The sequence below is a fragment of the Nothoprocta perdicaria genome, unplaced genomic scaffold, assembly GCF_003342845.1.
Source record: "Nothoprocta perdicaria isolate Ctin4 unplaced genomic scaffold, notPer1 scaffold_93, whole genome shotgun sequence".
Lineage (NCBI taxonomy): Eukaryota > Metazoa > Chordata > Aves > Tinamiformes > Tinamidae > Nothoprocta > Nothoprocta perdicaria.
In genome coordinates this window covers 69620-95092 of record NW_020456232.1, presented here as the reverse complement: position 1 = coordinate 95092, position 25473 = coordinate 69620, and the positions used below count along the sequence as shown (strand labels likewise).

The 25473-nt window shown below is 35.0% G+C and overlaps 1 protein-coding gene across 1 annotated transcript in view; it reads left to right on the top strand.

The window, feature by feature from the left end:
- USP34 (ubiquitin specific peptidase 34) overlaps nt 1-25473 on the top strand; it is a 126599-nt gene that overhangs the window by 58425 nt on the left and 42701 nt on the right. Inside the window, exons 20-41 of the mRNA XM_026052909.1 lie at nt 872-967; nt 1935-2017; nt 5334-5488; nt 6083-6196; nt 7037-7136; nt 7294-7453; nt 7865-7991; nt 8097-8244; nt 12252-12352; nt 12868-13077; nt 13560-13685; nt 14342-14464; nt 14610-14693; nt 15038-15124; nt 16126-16326; nt 17608-17690; nt 18746-18786; nt 19666-19790; nt 20645-20797; nt 21681-21785; nt 22979-23034; nt 23139-23259. Coding sequence (XP_025908694.1) covers nt 872-967; nt 1935-2017; nt 5334-5488; nt 6083-6196; nt 7037-7136; nt 7294-7453; nt 7865-7991; nt 8097-8244; nt 12252-12352; nt 12868-13077; nt 13560-13685; nt 14342-14464; nt 14610-14693; nt 15038-15124; nt 16126-16326; nt 17608-17690; nt 18746-18786; nt 19666-19790; nt 20645-20797; nt 21681-21785; nt 22979-23034; nt 23139-23259 — 2599 coding nt within the window. The remainder of the gene's footprint in view (nt 1-871; nt 968-1934; nt 2018-5333; nt 5489-6082; nt 6197-7036; nt 7137-7293; nt 7454-7864; nt 7992-8096; nt 8245-12251; nt 12353-12867; nt 13078-13559; nt 13686-14341; nt 14465-14609; nt 14694-15037; nt 15125-16125; nt 16327-17607; nt 17691-18745; nt 18787-19665; nt 19791-20644; nt 20798-21680; nt 21786-22978; nt 23035-23138; nt 23260-25473) is intronic.

Here is a 25473-nt window from a genome sequence, read left to right as displayed (position 1 = left end):
TTTTAAGAGCTTTGCTCCTCTGTTGTAGTCCAGGTGGATATCTTAAAGTTGTTATCATCTGCCTGCTGTCTGGTCTAGTTGTATGGCCTTATCTGATCACTCAGACCTGGTCTTCTTCATAATACAATGCTATACATATGTATAGTGTAATACAGTACATATATTATCATAACTGAGATGAAGACGTATTTATATGTTTTAAATCTTCCCCAAAGAACTTCTCAGAAAATACTACACATCCAGTAATGGTTTATTTTTAAAAGCTGTAATAACTTGGTGCTTTGTCTTTCTGTCCTGGTTGCCTATCAAATGCTTCTCAGTAATAATAAAAATAATAAAAATAAAATAATAAAAAGCTTCTATAGTGTGTAAAACTTTGAAAAGTAAAACAATGTAACACAGTATTCTACTTACTGTAAAAAGCTGTGTAGTTAGCTGATCTAACTGTAGAGTGAGGATTGCAAGGACTTCAAGAGAAAGATTGATTACAGTGATTATCAGCAATCTGTCTTGTGTTTTTTGGCCTTTTTTGACATGGGGTTCTAAGATCTAAGCCAAAACTCTGAACTCGGCACATTTAAAGTTCAGAGTTTTGGCTTAGACCTTTGGTGACTTAATGGCCTTTAGAACAATTTTTGTGGGCTTCAAAGTGAATGCTCTCTGTTAATTCTGTGTCTGAAAATGTCTGTTATGGAGCCATATGAATGAACAGGAAGAAGCAAGTACTGTTTTTGAAAATAATCTTGAACCTATAGTGGATGGAAAATGTAATGTTCACTTATGATTATGCATCTGCCTGTAACTGTCTAATTTCTGTAGCTTCTGTGACTTTGATCAAACGCTAATACTTTCTGTCTTTGAATTGGCACAGGTGGGCAGAAAAAGAACTTAACATGATGAAACTTTTCTTTGATAATTTGGTACACTACATTCAGGCAGTGAGAGAAGGACGACATAAACATGCATTGTAAGTATAGTTTACAAAACTAGTTTTGAGAAGTTGATATATTTTAAACATATTTCTTTTCTGTGTGTTCCCCCCCACATGGTGCTCTAGTTCTTTTTTTCAAAGTTTTATTTTTTAAGTAAAATTTATATAGTGATGTTACATGTATAGAGGGAGAARGGTCTATATAAGTATACATTTTTGTTAGACATTGTGTTCAATATTTATGAATAAAGCATGAAGATATTATATATACACATCAGTCTAAGTGATGTAGCACCATAAAACTATTCAGATGTTTCTACTTTAGAATCTGATAGCTTTTAAAGGTAGTTTTTCTATATAGCACATTTTTCTGTGCATTCTGCATGTCTGTAGTTAATTATATATACACATGTGACACCATTTCTAGCTCCCCAATCAAGGGGACAGAATACTTATATTTTGACAGTCGTCAAAGTCATTACATAACTATGGGCATCCACAATTGAAAAAWAATGTTGCTATTTATGGGCCAGATATTTACTTCACCATATTTATATTCACTATTTACTTCCCTGTAATGAGAAACTACTTCACCTTATAAATGTGAGTAAAGTTAATTTCTACATAGTTTATGAAAATATTTTTGTAAAGGCTATGCATTTGCTGTGATCAGAAATTCAGAACATTGTATAAGTGAAGGAAAAAAACAAGGTCAGATCCTGCAAGGTGATAATGACAAAATGATGTAKTAGAATCAGACTGTATGCTTAAAAAAAAAGTTGTCTAGTTAATGACTAATATCTTTTTTTCACTCGTTTGGTGTGCTTTTATAATTTATAAAACTGTTGTTCAGATTATATACTGAACAAAACAAAAAATTTAGAAAAAAAAATTCAGCTTTTAAGGGGCTTGCATATGAGTAAAGAAACGTTATAACAATAAGTAATTCAACATTTCTGAATAAATTCCGTGAATTTCTTATTAAAACAAATTTAAATTTTAGATATAGCCACAGTGCAGAAGTTCAGGTTCGTCTTCAGTTCCTGACATGTGTGTTTTCAACTCTAGGATCACCAGATCATTTCAGTAAGTACTTGAGGTTATCTGAACAGAGAAACACCTCATAGTAAGGTGCCCATACATTTTAGTAACTATGCCTTTTATTGTTTTTTTTTTTAACAAATRTGCTGCTTTTAAAGGATAAAATTTTAAATAATCTGTGATACTGTTTCAAAAGGAAGATACTATGATTTAAGCACAGAGCCATCACTGGAGTTTAAGGCGTATTTCAGTTTTGTAAGAACAAGTTGTTATGTTTTCTTTCCTTCAGTTTTTTAAATACTGAGATTATAGTAATCACCGTGGTGAAGTTAATATACCCTGTATATTAACTATATATCTGTAATATATGTCTCTATGTAGTAATTATCTGTACAGGACAGATGTGTTTCAGAAAGGAAAGAAAAATAGCTAGTGAAATGAGATATGCTAGTCTGTGGAAATTTTGGAAGTCATTTTAAGAAAGTGGATATCTACAGATGTGTATCTGAAAAGTTAGCACATCTACCTGTATGACATGGTTATTCAGAATACCTTTGTCTTAAGAAGATAACCCTGCTAGGAAGACATTTTATTGTGTAGAAGGTAGCAACTCTCCTCAAGTTAATTTGGATTTCAAATACGAAAGTTAGGCCAGAGATGAAAAATAAATGCCTCTTGTTAATTCTTCAGGTGTTTTTCACAGCATTCAGAATAACCTTACCCCAAAATATTGGAGTGCGAGAAGTAATTAGATGGAATTAAAATTTGGGTCAGAAGGGACCTTGAGAAATATTTAGTTTGACTTCTGATTCAAAGCAGATTCACCATGAGATCAGATTGCTCGGGGCTTTATACAGTGGGATCTTAAATATCTCCAAGGATAGAAATTGCACAGCCTCTCTAGAGAAGCCTCTTCCACTGTTTGACTTTTTTATGGTGAAAAAAGTGTTTCCTTACATCCTGTCCAATCTCACCTTGTTTCAGTGCATTCACTCAGTCTCTTGCCCTCCTTCCATGTGCCACTGTGAAGAACCTGGCTCTGTGTTCTTGCTAACCTCCTGTAGGAACTGAGGGGTGGCTGTTGGGTTCCCTTGGATCCYTTGTTCTCCAAGCTGAACAGGCCCATCTTCCAGAGCTTCTGCTCGCAGGACAAGTGCACTGCCTTGGTGGCCTCTGCTGGACCCTGCAGTTTATCACTTTCTCCTGTAGCTCCTTAACTTAGTCACATATTTCCTCAAGCAGGACATGACTCCTGCAGGCAAGGATACCCTCTACCTGGCCACTCAGCCTCCAGGAGAGGCACCAGCATTCCGCCCTGTAGCCCCAACCTGAAGGTCCATGTCCCCTCTCTTGCCTTGTGGCACATCTGCACCATTGCTTATCAGTCCCATGCTACTTTCAGCAGAGCTTCTGAACTTCTTCTGAAGGTCCAGCTGCAGAAACCACTAAACAARCTGTTAAGTCTGTCAAGTGCTTCTCTCTGCTGTGCTCAGTTAGGGATATTATTGATAATAAAGGTATTTGATGAATTGTGTCATTAAAGAAAAGAATYGGCGATCCTAACGTTTTCCAATTTCTCCTCTTGTTAGTGGTTGCCAGAGAAGGCATATTGYCCCTTTTCAAGTTCAGACTGCAGATCTCAAGTGCATGTCCACTATCAGCAGCAGCAAAGTTGAGAGGGCAGCTTGCTATCATCTCTTGCTGGTATTTTAATGGAGCTTTCACAGAGCGAGATAACCATAGAGAAATTGGATTGATGTTTATCTGTGGAGGGTAGTTAGTATTTATAGTATGTATATATGTGTCAAAGAAGCTCATGTTCAAACAGAGACTGCAGATAGACAGGTTGTTAATTCGAGGAGTTACCCTGCTTATCAGCAGGCTTCTCATCAAGTTCAGAGGAAAAGAAGGGTAATGTAGTTGTCAGTCCAGTGTAGATCTCACACACTTCAAATGATGTGCTCGAAAGTTCAGAGACTAGCTATAGTGTTCTTTCTTTCAGGTTAGAACAGTGTGYAAGAGTAGCCGTATGAGGTCTGACCACAGGCTTGTCTAACTGTGTCCTTTCTCCAATAGTCCAAGGTYACAGCACTCATTCTCCTTTATTTCATTCTGACCCTGGTCATGTTGACCCTTCAGAGCACCAGGAGGAGGAATCTTGCTAAGGGGCATCTCAGAAATTATAGGATCTATTTCTTTTTCTGTGTTTTCAGAGCACTTAAAACACTTAAGGAGGGCATCTGCAAGCTCTGTAGATGCCCTCAAGGACTGGTGGATGCTGTCAGAGGTGCTCTGTTCTATCTCACTTATCAGATCCCTATTTTTTAATCTTTTGATGTTCAGTTACTCTAATCTTTTTTCCATTAATTTTACCATATTGTTGTATGGTTTCTAACTGATAGCCTATTCCTTGACCACTTCTTGCCSCACACTTTTTCAAGGGAGGACTGTGAGACAGGGTGGATTTGTTAGGGATGCAGGAGGGGAGCAGAGGAAGGARTAAAGCTGGTAGATGTAAGCAGGTGCTTAGTAAGGCCAGGGCAAGCATGCTTTTTTACCTCATRCTTTGCCAGCCACTAGCTGGTTTGAGCTTGGGATTTTGTCAGCTGGATGTAATTTTCTGTGTTTAGTAACCCTTGGTGTTTTCCCCTTCCATGAACCTCTCCCTTTGGTCACTCTCTCCTCAAGTACTTCTAAACTTGTACCACCTTGTGTTGGAGCAAATTTATCATAACACAGAGGAAAAGTCATCTAGGTGTTCCCATTATCTTAGCGAAGTTGACATARTATCTAGGTCTTGCCCTTCTGGTCATGTCAGTCCAGACAACCAAGGAACGAGAATATTTGTAGCCAGGATGAAATACCTTATAGTACCATACTTGTTACTGTTGAAATAATAGCCTCAGTGCTTCTTGAAGAAATTTGCAGCTTTACTGGATCATAAATGTCTGCCCACAAACTGAGTCCACTGCTTTCTTGAAAGGAGGAACAGTACAATAGGTAGGGAGAAACTGTTTACAGCTACAGTCTAAAACCAGCTGAAAGTTGGAGTTTAGCCTGTAACTGATGGTTATTTATAAAGAGAGAAGTGACCTGCTGTTCGGTACAAGTTCCTAGGTCAGCCCACACTACTCACTGGGTTGTGAAAACTGACAGCACTTGGAACCAAATGTTGTAGCAGGCTGCCAGCTCTAAAAGGGGAAAGGCATAGGATTCCCAATTGGCGAGTAGCGTGTTTTTCCTCTGCTCTTGCTTTTTGTATTGGCAAAACATCTTGTGATTTTTTTCAGTGTATTTGTGCTTATGTAGGATGATGTTTTATGTTAGAAAGGAGTAATTTAAAATATTTTTCCAATTTTAGGGTTAAGTTTAGAACAAGTGGACATATTATGGCATTGTTTAGTAGAGGATTCTGAATGTTATGATGATGCACTACACTGGTTCTTAAATCAAGTCCGAAGTAAAGATCAGCATGCTATGGGTATGGAGACCTACAAGCATCTTTTCCTAGAAAAGGTAGGTAACCTTATTGCAACATTATTAATTCTAATAAAATCATTTCTTTCTATATCTGCAGTATTTCAATGTATTTTAAGTTATATCTGTGAAGTATATCTCTTTATACCAGGCTAGGAGGACCCTACTTGTAATGAAAGGATTTTTCTCTGTTTTTATGGACGATAGAAATTGGCAGAAATTCTTTTCATACTAGTATTTACTCAACCATTTYTTTGCAATTAGCCTGTGTGCTTTATTTGAAGCTATGTAGCACTATAAAAAAACCTTGCATTTTCCCTTCTGATGCACACTAGATGACTTGAGGAAAAAAAAAACAGACTTTTTCATTTCTGGGAATGTATATAAATCTCATCCTTATTTCCACTGAAAATATAAACTGAAACATGCAACAGCAGAGCTTTGATAATTTAGACTATATATAAAATTGAAAGTCTGCTCTTTGGCAAAAACAGTTATTTCCTGTATTTGAATTGTATTTGTAGTAACAATGAAATTCTTCACTAATGAAATAAATTTTCATCAACATAATTGCTCTCCAGTGTTTCACTTAAAAATTTTCTTTTCATGCTAAGGTATCTTTATTTTATTTAGATGCCACAGCTAAAACCTGAAACTATCAGTATGACTGGTCTAAACCTCTTCCAACATTTGTGTAATTTGGCTCGGCTGGCTACAAGTGCATATGATGGTGGCTCAAACTCAGAGGTAAGCCTTTTTTTGTGCTCATATTTTTCTCCTTTCCAAACGGAGTGAGGAGAAGGGAAATTAAATTACTTATTTGCAAAAACATTTACCRTGAGCGTATTTTGGCTTGCTGGTTTGAAATATTGATGTCACAGCCCTGTAGTGGTGGAGGCAGGACAGCTCACTACCCTGAGGGGAATCCTGGAACCACCTTTCMAAAGTTGCAAATGTGGTACAGGGAAGTGCAAATAAAAGAGGTTAAYGAGTTTGGTTTTTTTCATGATGTTAAACATGTGTTCTTGTCTATTGGGATGAAAAAAGAGGTAGGAGAACACACACTCAAAAGTGATAACTGTTTCCTGTGCATTTTTATGCAATTTATCATACTGTTGGCATAACTGAACTGTTAGCTGTTACATGTTAGCTGTTGTGTTTGAAAAATAGATTTGTAACCTCTTTTATAAGTAATACTAAGACTAATTCAAATCTTCACACAGTTTGGCATATTTAATATATTTAATTGGGATTTTTTTAATGGAAATTTCTGTTCTTTTAATGGATACCAATAATAGCTATGGTTTTAACATTTCATTTAAAAATAGTCCTATTTGTGAAAAATTAAAACTCCATTTTGAATTCAACCAGTTCTCCTTATGCTTCAAATATAAAAATGCCTCTGTCAAAGTTAGAATGTTACAGTAATTGATGTAGTGCGGTGGGGAGAGCCTGAGAGAACGAGGTATTTTTAATAATTGCACAAAGCAGCAAATAAAGTGTCTCAGATCAGAAAGGCACCACTCTCAGTAAAATAATGAGGCAATGTTTTGTTTCTTTTTGTTTCTTTTCCTTTTGTCACAACAGTTGTGTGGCATGGACCAATTCTGGGGTATTGCTCTAAGAGCACAGTCGGGTGATGTCAGTCGAGCAGCTATCCAGTACATCAACTCTTATTATATTAATGGTAAGATTTTTGTTCTTACTAATTGTAAGATATTTTGTTCTGTGTTTCAAATGTTTTAAAGAATATCTGAGTTTCTAATATCTCTCTTTTATCTTAGTATAAAAGAAACCGCCTCAAGTTTGAGTTTACCCARTCTGTTCTAACATTGATATTGCAGGTAAAACTGGTCTTGAAAAAGAACAAGAATTTATTAGTAAGTGTATGGAGAGTCTGATGATAGCTTCTAGTAATCTTGAGCAAGACTCTCACTCAAGTCTCACAATTATTGAAAGAGGTCTCTTAATGCTGAAGACACACCTGGAAGCTTTTAGGAGAAGGTAAATAGCTCCAATGATATTTTGGGATACAGAATTTATGTTGATCTTTCATAATGATGAATGAAACAGGATAATATTAATTTGAATAATAGTTTTCTTGATTTTCTTTATGTAAAGTAAGATAACAGATGATTCTGAAAGGCAATAAATTAGGTTTAAACAATTACAAGAGATGGCTCTCGTCTTTGGAAATAGAAAGATGTGTATGGTTTAAGTCTCCTCTGCCCTCACCAAACATACTTTTTCATACTTTTTCTTTTCTGTTCTTGAAAATGGAATTGTTTTCTCCTCATTTGGCAGAACTAGAGAATAGAGGTGCAAGTTTTGTTTGTCATCTCACTGTTTATCAAATGTTTGGTTAAATTAGCTTTGACAAAAATACTTTGCCAATGTTTTTACCTGCTCCTTAAGGTTTGCCTATCATCTGAGACAGTGGCAGATCGAAGGCACTGGTATCAGCAGTCACCTAAAGGCACTGAGTGACAAGCAGTCATTACCACTAAGAATTGTATGTCAGCCAGCTGGACTTCCTGACAAGGTAATTAAAAGCACTTTTGTTTTTCGATAGATTTACTTCTTCAGTTMTTAAATGTCGATAAAGCCATCACACACTTTGAAAAATAAAACATATGTTTTATTTCAGATGACTATTGAAATGTATCCTAGTGATCAGGTGGCTGATCTACGGGCAGAAGTTACCCATTGGTATGAAAACTTGCAGAAGGAACAGATAAATCAACAAGCACAGCTTCAGGAGTTTGGCCAAAGCAGCCGCAAAGGAGACTTCCCTGGTAAGCTGTAATACTYACACCTCTATTTTGTGTACTGCTGAGGGCACACACTGACTTTTAATGAACAGCATTGTTTTTTTAATTGTTGTTACTTATTGTGAATTACAGACAAAGCATAGGTCTAGCACAGCTCCTTCTAATTCAGCTAGTGATTTGATTTCTTGTAATTGCAAGATTTTCCCCCAAAAGGAAAGGTTTTCATTGCTGTTTTAATTATATTTTTTTTTGTTAACTTACAGATTCTGTTCCATGGAATCACATACTGTATTTTGTAAAATTTCTGAAATCAATTAATTTTCTTATATAATTGCATACATATATAATAAATAAATGCATTTATAATAAATAAATAATGATTATTTAGTACTATGCATATATGTATGTATTCCAATTGGAATTCCAATTCCAATCCAATGTATTCCAATCCCTTATTCCTGCAACTGTTCTGTAATTTATGATTATCCTAGTGCAAAAAATGATCATTCGTCCTATTTTAATGGTCTTAATTTGGGATGTTACTGTGTTTCTGAGAGCATCATTGTTCCCCTGTAGTGTGATGCAAATGCTTCCTTTTGTGATTCCTTTTCTTTACACATTTTTGAGTGAAGGGAAATCTGTGCTTTATCCTTTAGGAGAAGAATATTTTCTGAATCTTCTCAGTGCTGTCTATGATAGGATCCTTACCTCCTAATTCTTTTAGATTTTATTCCTTATCAGTTCTGGCTGTTCACAATGATTTTTTTCTGAATTATTTTCTACTCAATGTGTTCTTGTTTTCTTTTTTCCTTATTATGAGCAAGAAGTAGTATTTCGGGACATATTATCTGAACGACTTCTATCCATGAATATCTTTTCTAACTCTGCCAAACATTAGTAAATGCGGAAACATTTATCTCGCTTTGTGTGTTCATGGGTGAAAAACTTGAACAAAACCGAATGTTTTTATGAGACACATTATCAGTGAACCAAACTTTGAATCTTAGATATATGTTTTCAGCCTTCTTTCCAACTGCTCTTCAGAAACTTAGTAAAGAAACTTACCTTGTTTTCCACCAAATGTGCCTCATAGCAGAAATCTTTATTTTTGTTGCAACCAAGATTTAAGAAACTGGGCAGTAAGGCAGTTCAGAACTTCAGTGATGTTACCTGTGTCCTTTTCTAGGTTTAAAATCTATGTTATTGTTTCTGAGTTCTTCCTGTTGCAACTTGTACCTGTATTAACTGTTAAATATGTAAAATCCTGTTAATGGGTAAATCTCTGTTAACCAAACTGCTAAGGAAATGTCTTTGCCCTGTTCTGTGCATGCCATGTGTATTTTACATAATCTTGTCATGTGAATTTCCCTTTTCAGCTACTACTAATTTGAGAAGATACATTTGAAACTGAATTTAAAGCTTAAAACCTGCAGTTTTACTCAGTTATGTCTTGTCTTGGGAAATGTTCTGTGTAGATGAAAAAAATGCATGAACCTTAGTAGCTTTTTGCTGAACATGAAGGTCTTTGAATTGTAGTTCTGTGTATTGGCTGTTGCAGCTGAAAAGCGTAGGTCATTCTGCATCACAGGAGGCTTCTGCTGTAAGGTACACGCTGCACACTTAGGTCTCAGTGACCCTTTCCACATCCATTTTAATATGCCAGTATTAGCAAATCTACAAAAAAACAATTCCTGGTTAGGAACTTGGCTACTATATCATTAGCTGAGCTGGAAACCTGAATAGAGTTTATCAAATTTCAATAAAACTTAAAATCTTTCTGCCTGTGATGTCAGATATAAGTTTTTCTCATGTCTTTTCCCTGTAGAGACAGATCTTTTTGATCTTAGTTTTTGGTTCAGAGAAGGATATTTGTATCAGCTCTTGGCTCTTGGATTTCTAGGCTTGGAAATATTTTTTACTTTCTTTATGTTTATTTCATCTCTTGTTAAGCAGCCCTTCTCTATGCTGTTTGCTTCATCTACTGCTCCAGCTGACCTACATTTTCACCGTTATATGAGAGTTATTCCATTTCCAGCTTCTTTGTGCAAAATGTTATTTTGCTGTATTTTGAGTTGGGCTGAAGGCAGAAATCATTTTCCTGCTGCTGGTATTCGTGAAGTGTTATGTCTTGAGTGATGTGATTCACATCTAACTAAGTCAGGTATACTGAAAATTAATGTTAAAGAAAATGGTACCAAAGTGAGGTAACTTACTGTGGAAAAGCAACCCACAGGTTCTTGAGTCTGGCTAAACAGCCTTGAAGCATTTGTTAGTTGTGGGTGCGTTTCTGGTGTTTTTGCTATCACCCTTCTGTCAAGGGGATATCTAAGCATGCACACTAGCTAGAGCTTTGGGAATATATCTCTAAGTAGTAGACATACTCACATTTATTAAACGTTCTTTTAAGCTCTCACTGCAATAATTTTTTTTTTTGCTAGGCTCCACTTTTTCTTTTCGGATCACAGTATCTTTGTTAACATCTGTTATTCATTTGAAATCTTCAGTGCTCTGAAAAATGTGAGAATGTGAGGTTCTTCTGCTTCTCACTTAGGTTGTTCCTTGTGTTCTTTTAAAGAAGAAATAATCTATTATTATCTGCTGAAGTGCAGAGGAGAGGAGATTTCTGTATTATTTTATGGATGATGTATTTGCCTCCCTTTATCTGTTTGAAGCTATTTTGCTTCACTGCATTGATATGTTTCAGCGCAGTCAGCTGGAGCAGATGAGAAGAGTGATAGATATGTGATATTATTCCCAACTCCAAATAAAAACTTCATGGCTTTATTGTTAATTGACAAATGTCTTTGAAGGATGGCAGTATGTCCAGTTTTCCTTAATTTTTTCCTGAATTTTTTTCTCAGAAATTTTGTTCAGGCAGGAGTTGAGGATCATGCATTTGTCTGACATGTCTAGGTTACTGGCAGTGTTGTGTATGGGTCTCACTGGATTGCTCCGGTTCAAAAAGGTCAGCATGTGGGGATATCTCTGCTGCCTTTGGAAATTTCACTTGGATTTGTTGTGTGCACACACCAGCAGTCACTGTGTGGCTGCAGGTGACAGGATTTCCACTATGACCAGAAGTAGCAGCCTTAGTGTGCCTGCAAGACACGGTGCTGAAAGAATGGAGCTTAGGCTCCCTTTATCTATGTAGCCTTTTGGTTTCAGCCTATTTCTTTGATTCCGGTGTTTGTATCAGTGAGCAATACAAGGTTTTGAAGCATTTCCAGGTTACAGAACGCCCGGTTCTTCCCTAGACTCCTGTGGGAGGCTTTTCTAAAGAAGCCAAACTGAAAACACCGTCCTGAAAGCACAATGCCAGGGAAGGGTTGCGTTTTGCTGGTGTGAGGGACCAGGGTTAATGTTTAGAAGAACACGCTAATAAGAACAGTGGGTGAAAAGCATAGCAGTTTTTAATTGACGACAGATAACTCTGTGCCCTGAATAGGTGGCTCTGTGAGGATTCTGAGGCACAGATTCTCTGTATAGTATAATTCTTGGTCGACCCATGATTGTCTGCACCAGTTAAATTCATAATCTTCTAGTTGCTCACATTTCTTCTTCAGCTTTTAGAATTCTTTTGAAAGCGTTCTCATTTTTTTCTTTTCTAAACTGTATGTCATCTTCAGGTCAACTTTGCATTTGAGTAAGATTGAATTTTGCTTCCTTTCCTTCACTGATTTTATCGCAGTTGTGCAATACAAAGAGATTTTGCTGATGAACACAGTCGTTTCCCTTCTTCATTGACCTAGTGCAACTCTTACTACAAAGCATCAAAAGCAGGTTTTAATCTGTATTGGGAATACTTTTCATTACAAGACTGAGTAAGCCATCATTTAAAAGGGTATGTCCACAGGCCAGCAAGGAGTTTTGGTTTAATTTAATAGCCAGTTTCTGTAAGTAAATTGTCTTAAATTTTTGCCTGATTTTAATTGCTGCTGAAGATTATACTTATTTTAAAGTAAGTCATAAGACTTTCATTAGAAAATGAAACTACGATTCCAGAAACGTACTGAAATATATTCTTATTGTAGGTGGCCTCATGGGACCTGTGAGAATGATTTCATCTGGACACGAGCTGACAACTGATTATGATGAAAAAACTCTTCATGAGCTGGGTTTTAAGGATATGCAGGTATTATCAATACGTACATAACAGCCATTGTTTGGTATGCTGCTTTTGTCTTGTGCGACTGATAAAAGCAGGTGRTTGTGGAAGGTACATTTCTGGGGAGGGAAGTATCACATAGCTTTCTGAATCTGATTGTTTCATGCTGTCCAGCATCTACTTTGAAACTCAGAGGAATATTTACTCTTAGTCCTTGATGCTGTTGACAGCCCTGAAAATAATAATTTAAAAAGTAGTTTAATTGAAAAGTAATTTAAGTTAGTAGATTTGAAAACTCAAGAAACAAATGATTTGTTTTTTCATTTCATTTCACCGACCACACCATAGCTACCTTAGGTGAAAGCAGAGCCAGCCTTGAATTATAACAGTCACTCGAAGTGCTCCTCTGGCAGAGTTTGACAACAGTGTTGTTTGCATAACTTCAAGTTCTGAATTCTGATCCTATTGAAATCATGTGCATGATTTCAGAATATGCTATGTGAAAATTCTCTCTCCTTTCTGTTGTTTCTCTCTCTCTCTAGATGGTGTTTGTATCACTGGGTGCACCAAGGAGAGAACGCAAAGGTGAAGGTGTTCAGCTTCCAGCATCTTGTCTACCTCCCCCTCAAAAGGACAACATTCCAATGCTTTTACTTTTGCAAGAACCTCATCTTACAACCCTTTTTGATTTGCTAGAGATGCTTGCCTCTTTTAAGCCTCCTTCTGGAGAAATGGTTATGGAAGACAGTGAGGTAATTTAAAGTAATTTTTTTCAGAATAATTACGTAGCGATCTAATTGAATCTGTTTTTCTTATCAAGCCTATTTCTTGTGTTTCATATCCAAGTGACAGATAATTTTGTGTTTTTAATTTCACATACAGTATCATTATGATATGCAGCTTTTCATAATTGCACTGTTGTGATATCACTTATAATGTCCTGAAGGTTCAGATGCTCTAGAAAAATAATTCTGTACAAAGGATATCAGTTATTTAAATAGATATACTGATTAACTTTGGCAATTGGCTGGCTTAAGGAAGTGTTTGCAAAGGTGTTATTGTAATAATTTACTGTTTATCACTTATATGCTATCACTAGTTTGTGTGAAGTTAAATGATCACTAGCATATTAACTTGTTAATTAAGAATAAGTATTTTTGGTCTCTGAAATCTTAGTGAAGCTCTTTGCACAGGATAAATTTTTGATAAGAATATTTGTTTTATGGTTTGTCAGAGTGCAAGATGTGAAGAGCTCCACCTCCATGCAGAAAACTTATCAAGACGTGTCTGGGAACTGTTAATGCTTCTACCAACGTGCCCTAATATGTTACAGGCATTCCAAAGTATTTCGGATGAGCAGGTATGTCAGTTTAGTTTCAATGTTTGTTTTTATGATTTTTTTTTTAAAAGAACTCTATGAATGAAACAATTAGCAAATGCTAATTATCTTTTTGTTTCAATTGCAGCAGTTTATTCATCTGTAACCTTTGTGTTTAAAGCATTTCAAACTTATAACTTTGCATTAATATTATAGCTGTTGTGTTAGTAGTACTTACCATATGCTGCTGCTTTTTTTTTCCTGCAAGTTCAAAACATGACATTTATCTAGTGGTTTCCTTACCCAGTTGATTAAAAATATGCATGTTTTAAATTCTTGAGATTATGTACTATGGTTCTTTATAGACACACACATCCTAGTTTAGGTGGAAATTCTAGTTCAGGGCCTATTTGTCTGCTGCTTCCTCAAAATTATGTAAACCTTAAACTTTTAAGGTGCACACAATTAAATGGAAAAAATAATTTAGATGGAAAGGAATGGAAAAAAAGCCATTAAATGGAATATTTTTGAAACTGCACTGCAGTTTTTACATTATTCAGATTGATATTCATGAATAGAAATGTGCTTGAAGTTGTCTAATTTCAAACAATAAATGAAACAAATAATTTGGGTTTTTTTTCTAGATAGGTTAACATTAGGTGTAGTTGTTTAAATGTTCGTTCTCTTCATTTTTTTAGGGTAATGATGGCTTTAGTTGGAAGGATCTTCTGCGAATAAAAAGTGCCCATAAACTTTTGTATGCGCTTGAGATTATCGAAGCTCTGGGAAAGCCCAATAGAAGAATAAGGCGTGAATCTACGGTAATAGGGTTTATTGCACAGAATATGCCTTTTCCTCTGTGAATCAAAGTATATATTGATGAATTGTTTTATTGTATTTTAATTCTTGTATTTTTGTTTCTTGCATTTAATTCTTCTATAATTGTTTCTTCCTGATTATCTTTAGGGGAGTTACAGTGATCTTTACCCAGATTCAGATGATTCAAGTGAAGATCAGATAGAAAACAGTAAAAACACGTGGAGCTGCAAGGTTTGCATTTCTATAGTATTATGTAACATGTAATATAGTTTTTTTGTAATTGTATAAAGGGAAAGTCCATTTAAAAATCCTACATCTAAGAGCTTTTGCTCTCAAATATACGTGTAGCATTGTGAAGTTTTTCATGGGTTTTCTGTGCTATTTGGCTGGTAGATTTATTGTAATATATACATATTTTGCATATAATATCGCCTTTTTTCCTTCATAAAAAAGCAGGATGCATAGTTTATAATTTTTTTTGGTAATGAATGTCAGATTAATATCTAACTAAAATCAGTGATGTTTATATATCTACTTTTTTTTTTTCTCACATTGACTCCATAATATACTTACAGTTTGTTGCTGCTGGAGGGCTCCAACAGTTACTAGAAATTTTTAATTCGGGAATCTTAGAACCTAAAGAACAGGAATCATGGACTGTGGTAAGTAATTCACCCTTTTTTTTCTGGAATAACATAGCTGTGATTTGTAAAGACTTCCATTACTATCGGTCTTCGTTTTATTTTCTATAGTAAGTGAAAAGTATCGRTATTTGCAAATAAACGACAAAAGGCCCAACTGATCACAACTGTGAATTACTGTTTTTTAGTTAAGTATTTTTGGCATCCTTATAGAAGTGCTATAGAACGTAATGTCAGTAACCACAGAATCTCCACAGACAAAGGAAATGAGGATTTCCTGAAATAATTTTTTACTTTAAAAACTTTATACTTTAGATGKTTTGTATTTCATTTTAAGACTTCGTAGTTTTTTTCTTGGTATTTTTCTTTTGCTTTTTTTTTTAATCTAGTCTTAAAGATTCTTTGTTTTTAGAATGAAATAAAGTACACCTTTGGGCACATCCTAAAGAAAAAGCCTAAGGTCCAACTTTGAGAATATTTTCAATAATGCTGATCTGATATGCTTAAAAAGTTAAAGGAAAAAAGATCAAAATCTGCTAAATAAAAAGGGATTATATCACTTTTGCTGTTTTTGTTTTAGGGAAGGTTGCTAATTTGGAAGCGTTTGTTATAATATGTTTTAAAAGCAGTAACCTGTTAATTATCTTCCTCTCTGAAGAGGTCAGGAAACATCATTTCTTGGAGTGTTTCCACTTGCTGGYATTGAGACAAACTGCTATCATCGTGACCTTGGGGTTATTAAAGAAATTTCCTAATAATGAACATTAGTATTTTGTTCTAATTTATTTCTTTTCAACATTTTGTCGTTACTAGTTTGAGCTAAATTCCCATTTTTTATTGGATAAATTTTTCCTCTTTTATACTTTCAAGTCTTAGACGTTTACTAATTAATAATTGAAATTTTTGAACCTCTTAGTCATGTATATGTAAAAGTTATTTCAGATTCCATTGTAGACAAAGACTTATTTGTAAAATTAATCTCTGAAAAAAGGAAAAAAATATGTATTTTTTCTTATTTACAGTGGCAGCTAGATTGTCTTGCATGCTTGCTGAAACTGATATGCCAGTTTGCAGTTGATCCTTCGGATCTGGATTTAGCTTACCATGATGTCTTTGCCTGGTCTGGTGTGGCAGAGAGTCATAGAAAAAGAACGTGGCCAGGCAAATCAAGGAAGACTGCAAGTGATCATGCGAAGGGCCTTCATATACCTCGTTTAACAGAGGTAAGAGATAAACAGTATATATATTTTGTGAACTTTAGAATGTTGGGTCATTTGTTGTGGGAAGCCTTTCGTTCAGTTACACAGTGAAAAAATATTAATTTAAATCCTACAAGTTATTCTTCAAAGAGTTATATGACTTTAATTGCTTTAAGCCTACCAGATTTAGAAGCTGCAGCCATAATGCTTTTTTGGTTATTTCTCCAAAGAAGCAGTGTAAATAGGAATTAAAACTCTCTATGGAATAGAAATTTCATAGTTACAGACCTTTATCCCTATTTCTAACACTTGTTTTCCAAACTAGTAACTCCTCTATTATTGGAAATCTGTAATTATATACTGTCACCATCTTCACCAAATCCGTCTTAGATTTCTTTAGTGAACACCTAAGGATGAAGTATTTTACTAAGAATATCTGAGTGAGTGTATGGTACATTTATTCAACCCTGTAAACTTTCCTCCCAGAGTTTTGCATGCTAATTTCCTGAGGCAGAGTAGTAAGTTTGATATTTCATCCATAGCCTTTTGGCTTTGGATGGCTAGAAATATGTTCACTGAAAATAGATTTGTTTTGAGCACAGGAACTATTGTGTTCACCAGAAAGGGTAGATCTGAACTCTGAGCTAAAACCAAACTTCACATTTGTAATCTTAAAAACTTATTTGCATGGCAAGACTCTAGCTCTTCTGTAAGTATTATATATTGGACAAAATAGATTACTAAACTTCAAAAGCTACTATAAATTAGGAGAATTACYAGCTAAATAACTTAAAAGACTTTCTTCAGCATTTGATAGTTTGTAGCCTATCGAAGATTCTGTAAAGATCAATAATTTAGACGAATGGATAGTTAATAAAACATGTTGATCACAAAGAAACCAGATAAATTTTCATATACAACTTCACTGTCACACAACACACTCAGCCTTCTCCCTCACACCATCTAAAAGAAAGTTAAGGTTATATTTTCAGAACCAATTTTCTGCTAGTGAAAGAAATGAATAGACTTTTATTTTTTTTTCTTTCCAGTTAAACTATCTTTCAAAGAGTAGCAGAATAAAATTTTAGCAGCTAAACTTACACAACAAATGATAGGATTTTAGACATGCTTTCGTAAAAATCATAACTTTTAATTGTGGAATTGGTATAATTTTTATTTTGCTCCTCCTCCCTCTACACAGGTGGGTGTGCTATAGATTCATACAGTGTGAATAATTTAAAAATAAATAAAAAAAGCTTGTTGTTATATTAACTGTTTTTTTTCTTTTGACTTCAATTTTTAAAGGTGTTTCTTGTACTTGTCCAGGGAACCAGTTTGATTCAGCGACTTATGTCAGTAGCTTATACATATGACAACTTGGCACCTAGGTACAATATCTTTTTATTCTTGTGATAAAGCTTATAAGTTGTGCGCATTTTCTTTGAGCGTTTTAAATGAGGTGAATAGCTCTTTCTCTTTTAATTGCCATGAGTACCATGTCAGAAATTTAATTTCGGTAGGCATTAGACCTATATAAAAACCTATAGACCTCTTCTTTTTTGTAGTAACCTACCAATATAAATAGTAGAGAGATCTCCCAGAAGTCATCACTAATAGAAAATCACTAAACTAAAAAGATTATCAGAAATTAATAAAAGGAGTATGTGTAAAATAAGTAATTAACTTGGATTCCCTTGCTGTTTAAACAGTTATTCTTCAGGCTATATGATGTTGAACAACAAAAATGCAAGTTATGCTCTCATATAAATTCCCATGACAAAACTATATCTTTGTTATCTCTGTAGCAATTAAAGCAATTCAAGACAATATAAAGGAAAAAATAATGAAAATAAATTTGTTTATAAGCAAAAGCTTGTTGATGTGTTTGGATTTATTATTCACCATTGTTACTTCTGAAATTCCACATTGTTTTGGTGGATGTGTGTGTATTGAAAGCAAAATTTTACATTCTGAAACTGGATATAAGTGATTTTGGGTTTTGTCCTGTTTGCCATTTCTCCATCCTGAAAAAAGYAATCATGCAAAAAGAAAATAAGTAAATTACATGTTTAAAATCTGAAAACTTGTTTAAAGTGTTGTTCAATATCCAGAGTGCTGTCTTTCTGCTTTATGGATCTATCTTGGTTCCATCTTCTCTTGGCTTAAAATAAAGATATTGGTGGCTATGGGCTTTTCTTTTTTCTTCTTGTTAGCTTACAGTCAGTAAAAATGTAAAAGAGGGAACTGATGTAAAAATTTTCTATGATTGTTGATTTTGAACGCTGCAAGAAGTGAACCCCTTTTCAGTTTTTAGTTTTCTTAGTTTGTACTTTAGAGTAGCTGTGTTGTTATTTGCAATCATTCGTATGTGTTTGCATTTSTCTTTGGAAATCTGTTATTTTCTGTGATGAGGTTGAAATGGTTTTATCTTCTTCCTGCCCAGGGTGTTGAAAGCTCAGTCTGATCACAGATCAAGACATGAAGGTTAGTGCTTCAAATATTTATGAACCAATAATAATGAAATAATGAAAAATTATWAAAAATAACAAATTATATAATTCATTTATTCTACCATTTAAGTTCAGTTAAAATACATTCCTAGGTGGCATGAGGACTGTTGTAGTTTAGATGGAAGAACACACGGATGCTCCAGAGGACTTGCACRCAGGCTTTCCTCCTCTGTGTGAATGTTTTAGATGTATTGTAATTTTGTACAGCTCTGTCTTCATCTCCAGAAGGGCAGAATATTTAATATCCTATCATATTAGCATCATATCAATTATGATACTTATCATCTGTATCACATTAACCCTACATCAGAATAGTTGTCAAAAGTACAGCTTAGGTGTCTTTAAATATAAGTAAATCTTTCTAATGTTAGACCATTTTTGTCTAACGTTGCCTGGGGCTTTTTCCACTTCATTTTGTGTTGGGAAAGTTCTGTTTGTGAACCTGAATTCTCCTGAAATGGAATCTGTTGTCTACTGGAGTCATAACCGGGGCTGTTGAGAGGAACGGGTGTGCTAGCTAGTCCACAGAATTGTCCATGTTAAGAGCTGATGCAGCCCACTAGCAAAGTTCCAGCTCACTTTTTAAGACATAGAGAAGGAATTGTGCCTCACATAGGTAATATTTTGGGTAACATAATTGGGATCAGTAATATAATGGTCAGAATGTAGTAACCAAAATGATAAAATGCTCAGCTTTGGTAGTATCTTAAGTGCCGATAAGGATTTAGCCTTGTATCTTAATCTGATTAAAATGAACGCCATATGTGCCAGTACTTTGCAACTCTTCAATCTAAAAAAGCTGTTTTATTTCAGAGTTACACTGTGATGTACTCTCATCTCATTTTTTTCTCAGTTACACATTATTCAATGTGGCTTTTGGTGAGTTGGGCCCACTGCTGTTCCTTGGTGAAATCCAGTCTGGCAGACAGTGATTATTTGCAAGACTGGCTGAAGAAACTTACCCTTCTTATTCCAGAGGTATGTTGAAGGTGCCATAATGTGGCACAAGTTTAATTCTGATTCCAAGTGGATGATCTTCTTGTGAAATTCAAAACATGTTTCCTGCTGAAAGTAGGCACATTCTAACTCAATTACTTAAAATCCTATTTAAGAAGTTCTATTCAATTCTGTATTGAAAGTACAGTGTAAGAAAGCGTGTATATGGTAGATTGCAAACCAGTTACTGTATAAACTTCCTGCTTCATTCTTGACTTCTATTTGAAGGTAACTTTTTGGTTGAAATTTCTAGATGATGACTTCTTAAATGGATTAGTCTTTCCCCATTGTATATTTTCTCTCGCTATTCTTCTCATCACAAGATGAGGTGAAAGCTGGTATTAAAATGTGCTTGAAAGTGCTTTGTTCTGATATAAGAAATAAAAAATGGAAAATTGCATAATTGTGCATAGTGGGAAATTTTCTTATTTATTAGTGATTGCTTAAAGGTGCAATATAGACGTGATGGAGTGTTTGTTTTTAATGTGTTTTATTACTTAATCACAGAAAAAGCCTGTATGCTGTCTCCCTCTAATGTAGTATTTTCTATTTCAGTAGCTGACCGTAATCTTCAGTGTAGAAAATACATTAGAGAAGTGGCAAGAGGCACAGACAAATCTTTTTTTCTACTTTGTTAGGTTTTTTTTAGAACTAATTTAAGTGTATACTACTTGTAATTACATTTCTATATTACTCTGTCTTATTAACTTAATATGTATTATGAAAGGAATTGAATTATATATATATGAAAGAGAACTCAAAAAAAAAAAAACAAACCCAAAAAAAGGTCTTCTAAGTAATATGTGCCATCATTTATTTATTTGTTTTTCATGAAGACTGCCGTCCGCCATGAGTCTTGTAATGGTTTATACAAATTATCTCTCTCTGGTCTTGATGGAGGAGACTCAATTAATCGGTCCTTTCTGCTGCTGGCTGCATCAACATTATTAAAATTCCTMCCTGATGCTCAGGCTCTAAAGCCTATCCGGGTAAGACTTCAGCATATTACAAGATTTTGTCCAAGGTGATTTTAGGCTTACTTTTGTGAGTAGAAAATTAGTGCACTAATTTAGGGCTTACCTGTGCTTGAAAGATTGCAGAATAATGTTTAGGAATGAATCTTCTTCAGGTATTGTAGTGTCCATAAAGCACACTGTTAGGGAATAATAAGTGTATTTTCAATTTATGCCCTGACTACTCTTTTAAATGTAGACTAGTGATAGAAATAAGTTAGTAGGTGCATAGCTCTGGGTGTGCATTGGTGCTCTCTGTTGTAGCCAAAAGTTATTGATCCCAGTTGATTGCTGCTGTTTTTCTGTTTGAGTGTTATTGTTCTCATGGCTCTACTGTTCTCTGAATGCTGCCAAAACTAGTGCAGGAAGACTCTCAGTGTTTATGCAGATTAATAGAGATGRTTTGAACTAACACGAATGATTTTACCTAAATTCATTTAGGGACTARAGCAGGCTACTTATTTCTTTACTGTATTGACATAAACAACAGATAAATTAAAACGCTTCGCAGAAGATTTGAATTACTAGACCTGTTGAAATCAGAATTGCTCTAACTATGTCGAGTTTACTGCAAGTTTCTCATTTTTCTGTTTACTACTAGAAAATCTGCAATTTGTAATGTGGAAGACAGAGCCAATACTATTCTAGAGTTTTTAATGTTACGGTGAATCAGTTTGAGAATCTCTCAACAAAAATACTATTTCAGAAGAGAAACAGTAGAAAATATTTTTCTTAGCTTATCTCGAGTAGGATGCTGTAAAAAATAATATTTTTGTAAAGTCTGTTTAYTAGTTTCTTTTAATACTACATAGTTATTTTTCCTGATGTACTTTGGAGCAAAAGCAATTTCTTTCCACAGATAGAGGATTAYGAAGAGGAACCAGTGTTACGGCCAGGTTGTAAAGAATATTTTTGGTTGCTGTGCAAACTGATTGATAACATACATGTGAAAGATGCAAGTCAGGTAGGCTTTACTTTCCTTTAAATTTGTACCTTTTCTTATGTTTTTTTATTCAGACCACTTTTACTTMAGCACAAAGGGTTTTTAATTAAGATACAGTGGGCTGGTATGAACTGCTCTTGGATTTCCCCCTTCTTTCCCCTATCCTTACTCTCTTTATGTATTTAGTCTTTCTAGTTCTTGGCCTGGGAAGATTTTTCACAGAGACTGTAGTGTACAAATGAGGAGGATAGTTGTAACACACAAGCAGAGAGGACTACATGAAAATAACAGATTTTCTGAATAATAGTCTAGGGGAGATTCACTTTTAATAGGAGAAGTAATTTCAAATGTAATCTCAGAAGGAGGTAAGCAAGTATTTGAGCAAAGGTGAAAGAGAAGAGAAAAAAAAAATTCAGTTAACAGCACAAGTCAGAAAAATTATTCACAATCTTTGGAATATTTATAAAGGGTTGAAGTTGCCTTATGGGGCATCTTCTGCAACTACTTCTGCTGGAAGCTGTCTGTAAATCTCTCTAGTTTCTGCTGGAGGCTCTCTGTAAATCCATTTAGTTTATTCTTGGTGATGGGACAGGATGTGGGAAGGGAAAGAAGATAGAGCCTTAATCCTACTTTCTCTGGAGTGGAGAAAAGCTAATCCTTTCCCAACTCTGGATATTACCAATGGGGGGGGGGGTAGGGAGAGGAAAACCTCATCCTCCTTTGTGCCATTCCTTTTCCTTGTAAGTCCATTTTATTAATTGAATCTAGTAACTAGGCAGCAGTTCTGCTTGCCTGTGTTTTGCCCGGGCTCTGATGACAAACTACATGTTGCACATCTAAGAAATAACRTTTATCCATTTCACTCTAAAGCAGTAGAGAGAGTATTTTGAGATCTGGTTATGAAGAAAAAATGTGATACTTCATYTGAACTGTGCAGCATAGATACAAAAAGGCAAATTGTTTTACTGCATTTATAAAAAACATTAAAATATTGTTTCAAGAGCAAATTTGAAAAATGAGTTGTAGTTGTCACTGTTTTTCTGTGTGCAGTAGCAAAGAAAACCAAAATCTAAGCAGCCAAAAAAAAGGGGGGGGAAGGGAGTCAAAAAAACACCCCAAACACCCCACATAATCATGGTTTCTAACTGGGCTTATTAATTGTAATTCATTAACTAATTATTCATGTATATTCCATTTTCTTCATTTTTAATCAGACCACACTGCTTGATTTAGATGCACTTGCAAGACACCTTGCAGACTGCATTCGGAGGTAAGATTTGGTAAAGGTAATTTTACTGGTGAGCTGCATTTTATCTGTTGCTGCTTGGATAAATACAGTTTTAACATTTCTTTTGTATATATATTTGTATCTAGCAGAGAAATCCTTGACCATCAGGATGGTAATATAGAAGATGATGGACTTACAGGACTGCTTCGTCTTGCAACAAGTGTTATTAAACACAAACCACCCTTTAAATTTTCTCGGGAGGGGCAGGTAAGAAATGCACAAGAAGTAGTCATGGCTGTGCTCTCTCTGCTGCGGTGCTTTCTTCCTTTCACCTTTTTTCCTGTGTTTTGACTTCAGGGTTCAGTGTATGGAGAATGTCATCTATCAAGCCTTAGGATAATTCATAGAAACAAACATCTGATTCCTTTATTAAAAAGCAGCACTTACAGCTGTTACCCTTTATATTTAACTTCAGGATACTGTTCTTAACAACCTAGAAATTTCATTTGTTTTTATTTATGATCTCTAAATGTTTTCCGAGTCAATCAGCATGAACTAGTTGACTAAAAATCAGTAACAGCTACTGCTTTTGACTATATCCTGGGACACTTGTGATCTGAAAGTATCTTTTAAGCTCTACAGGCAGCAGCAGGCCTCTGTTAGAAGAATATTACTGAAGTCTGTCCTGCTTAGATGGGAGAGTAGATAGGCAAGCAAAGCTCCCCAAAAGTTTCTGCTTTGTGTTGTCAGGACATGCTGTAGTAATGGTTGAGGGAAAACTGGACTTGTATTTCTGGTCTTCCCAGACTAGAATAGAAATGGAAGCTAATAAGAGGTGGACTCTTTTCAGCAAGACTTGYATCATGTGTACAAGTTGGGAATGGGCTGGGAGATTGATATTTGATATATACAACTCAGTAGGCCCATGTTTTCCCCCTCTGTGGTGTTCTGCACAGCTTTGTTATATCATGGGAGGAGAAGCTGGTGCTTTAGAGCTGCTGCATGCRTTAAATACTTGCATGTATCAACATAACTCTTTGGTCAGGGCAAAATCATCCTCTTCGAAAGATGATATTTTTCTTCAGAATTTAAAAAGGAAAAAAAAARCCACAATCCACCTGTTTATTGCAATTCGTAGGGTGAAAAAATGTAGTCCTCTTTTAAGACCTTAAATATATGGGGGGGAGGATTAATTAGCTTGTAAACTCTTTTATTGCTTTGCTTAAGCTGCTGACAGTATGGCTATTGACTGATAGGACAATGTATTTATCTCTCTACCTTTGGCCGACCTCTCCAGCCTCTCACATTRTTTAAAAGTTGGGAAAAATACTGTTGGTGCAGAGAATAGATTAACTCTCAAGAAATGAAGCATTCCATTTCTTTTGAATATCATACATAAAGGGAATAAAATACATCTCCAAAGTGTGAAAAGGGTCTGCAAGAACTCTGGTTAACTACATTGTCCAGGAGGAGACTTCTCCATAGAATTCACACATAAAGAGACCTTGATTATAAGATTTCATATTAATGCTGCATGAATTTCCATAAACAGGAAACAGGACTTTTAGGGTGTTTTTCCCCATGTGTGTTGGAGGCTGTCATCTTTGGAAATAATTAGAATTCAGTAAGATTTTAGAGCAGAAATCTGCCCATCTAACCTCAAATGTCTGCTGAAGTGAATATACATGAATAGGGAAATCCAGGAACTGGATCTTTGTTGTAATTGCAGTCTAGAAATTGTAGAATTAATTATAGTAGCCTCATGCATTTCTTTCAAATGAGAGCAACTTCTGCCCCTAAGGGAAAAAAAAGAAGAAAATATATTTAGGAAAAAAATATTMAAAAAAAATGCAGAAGACAGTTTATTATCTGATTATTGCTAAAAGAAGGCTCTAGATCATGTTGTATATCCTGGACACACAGTAAATACAGTGATTGCTACTTCTGAGGGAATTTGCTGAAATACTGTTTCTAAATTCTGTAACGTTATCTTTTTTTCATAATCACTTGTAATACACTTGTAATACTTACATGGCTAATCAGTAATGTTTATTCTGGAGCTGGAGGAATATGGAGGAAAACCTTTCTCCATTTTATATTTCTTTAAAGGTGATGTAGTTTTGGAAAGGTAGATTGTCTTACAGGTCTATAAATCTTAGTGTTATTATTGACTTGATGTTCTACTTTTGTTCTAATGTTACTGAAATAAATAGACTAAGAGAAGGTATTGAAGTTTGGGCATGTGCCATCTCAGTTTTTACTGCATTAACCTGGGAAGGTAAACGTAATTAATGATACACATTGTGTGTTTGTCATCCAAGTCAAACAGACTTGGCCCAGTTATGTTTTTTCCCTCTTCAAGTCTGATCAATTTACCAGACAGGTAAATGGAAGTGTTAACATTTTAACATTTACAGTCAACCTTATTCTGTGCACAGTGTAAAATAAACTTACAGTACATATGGTACATAATATGGCTYT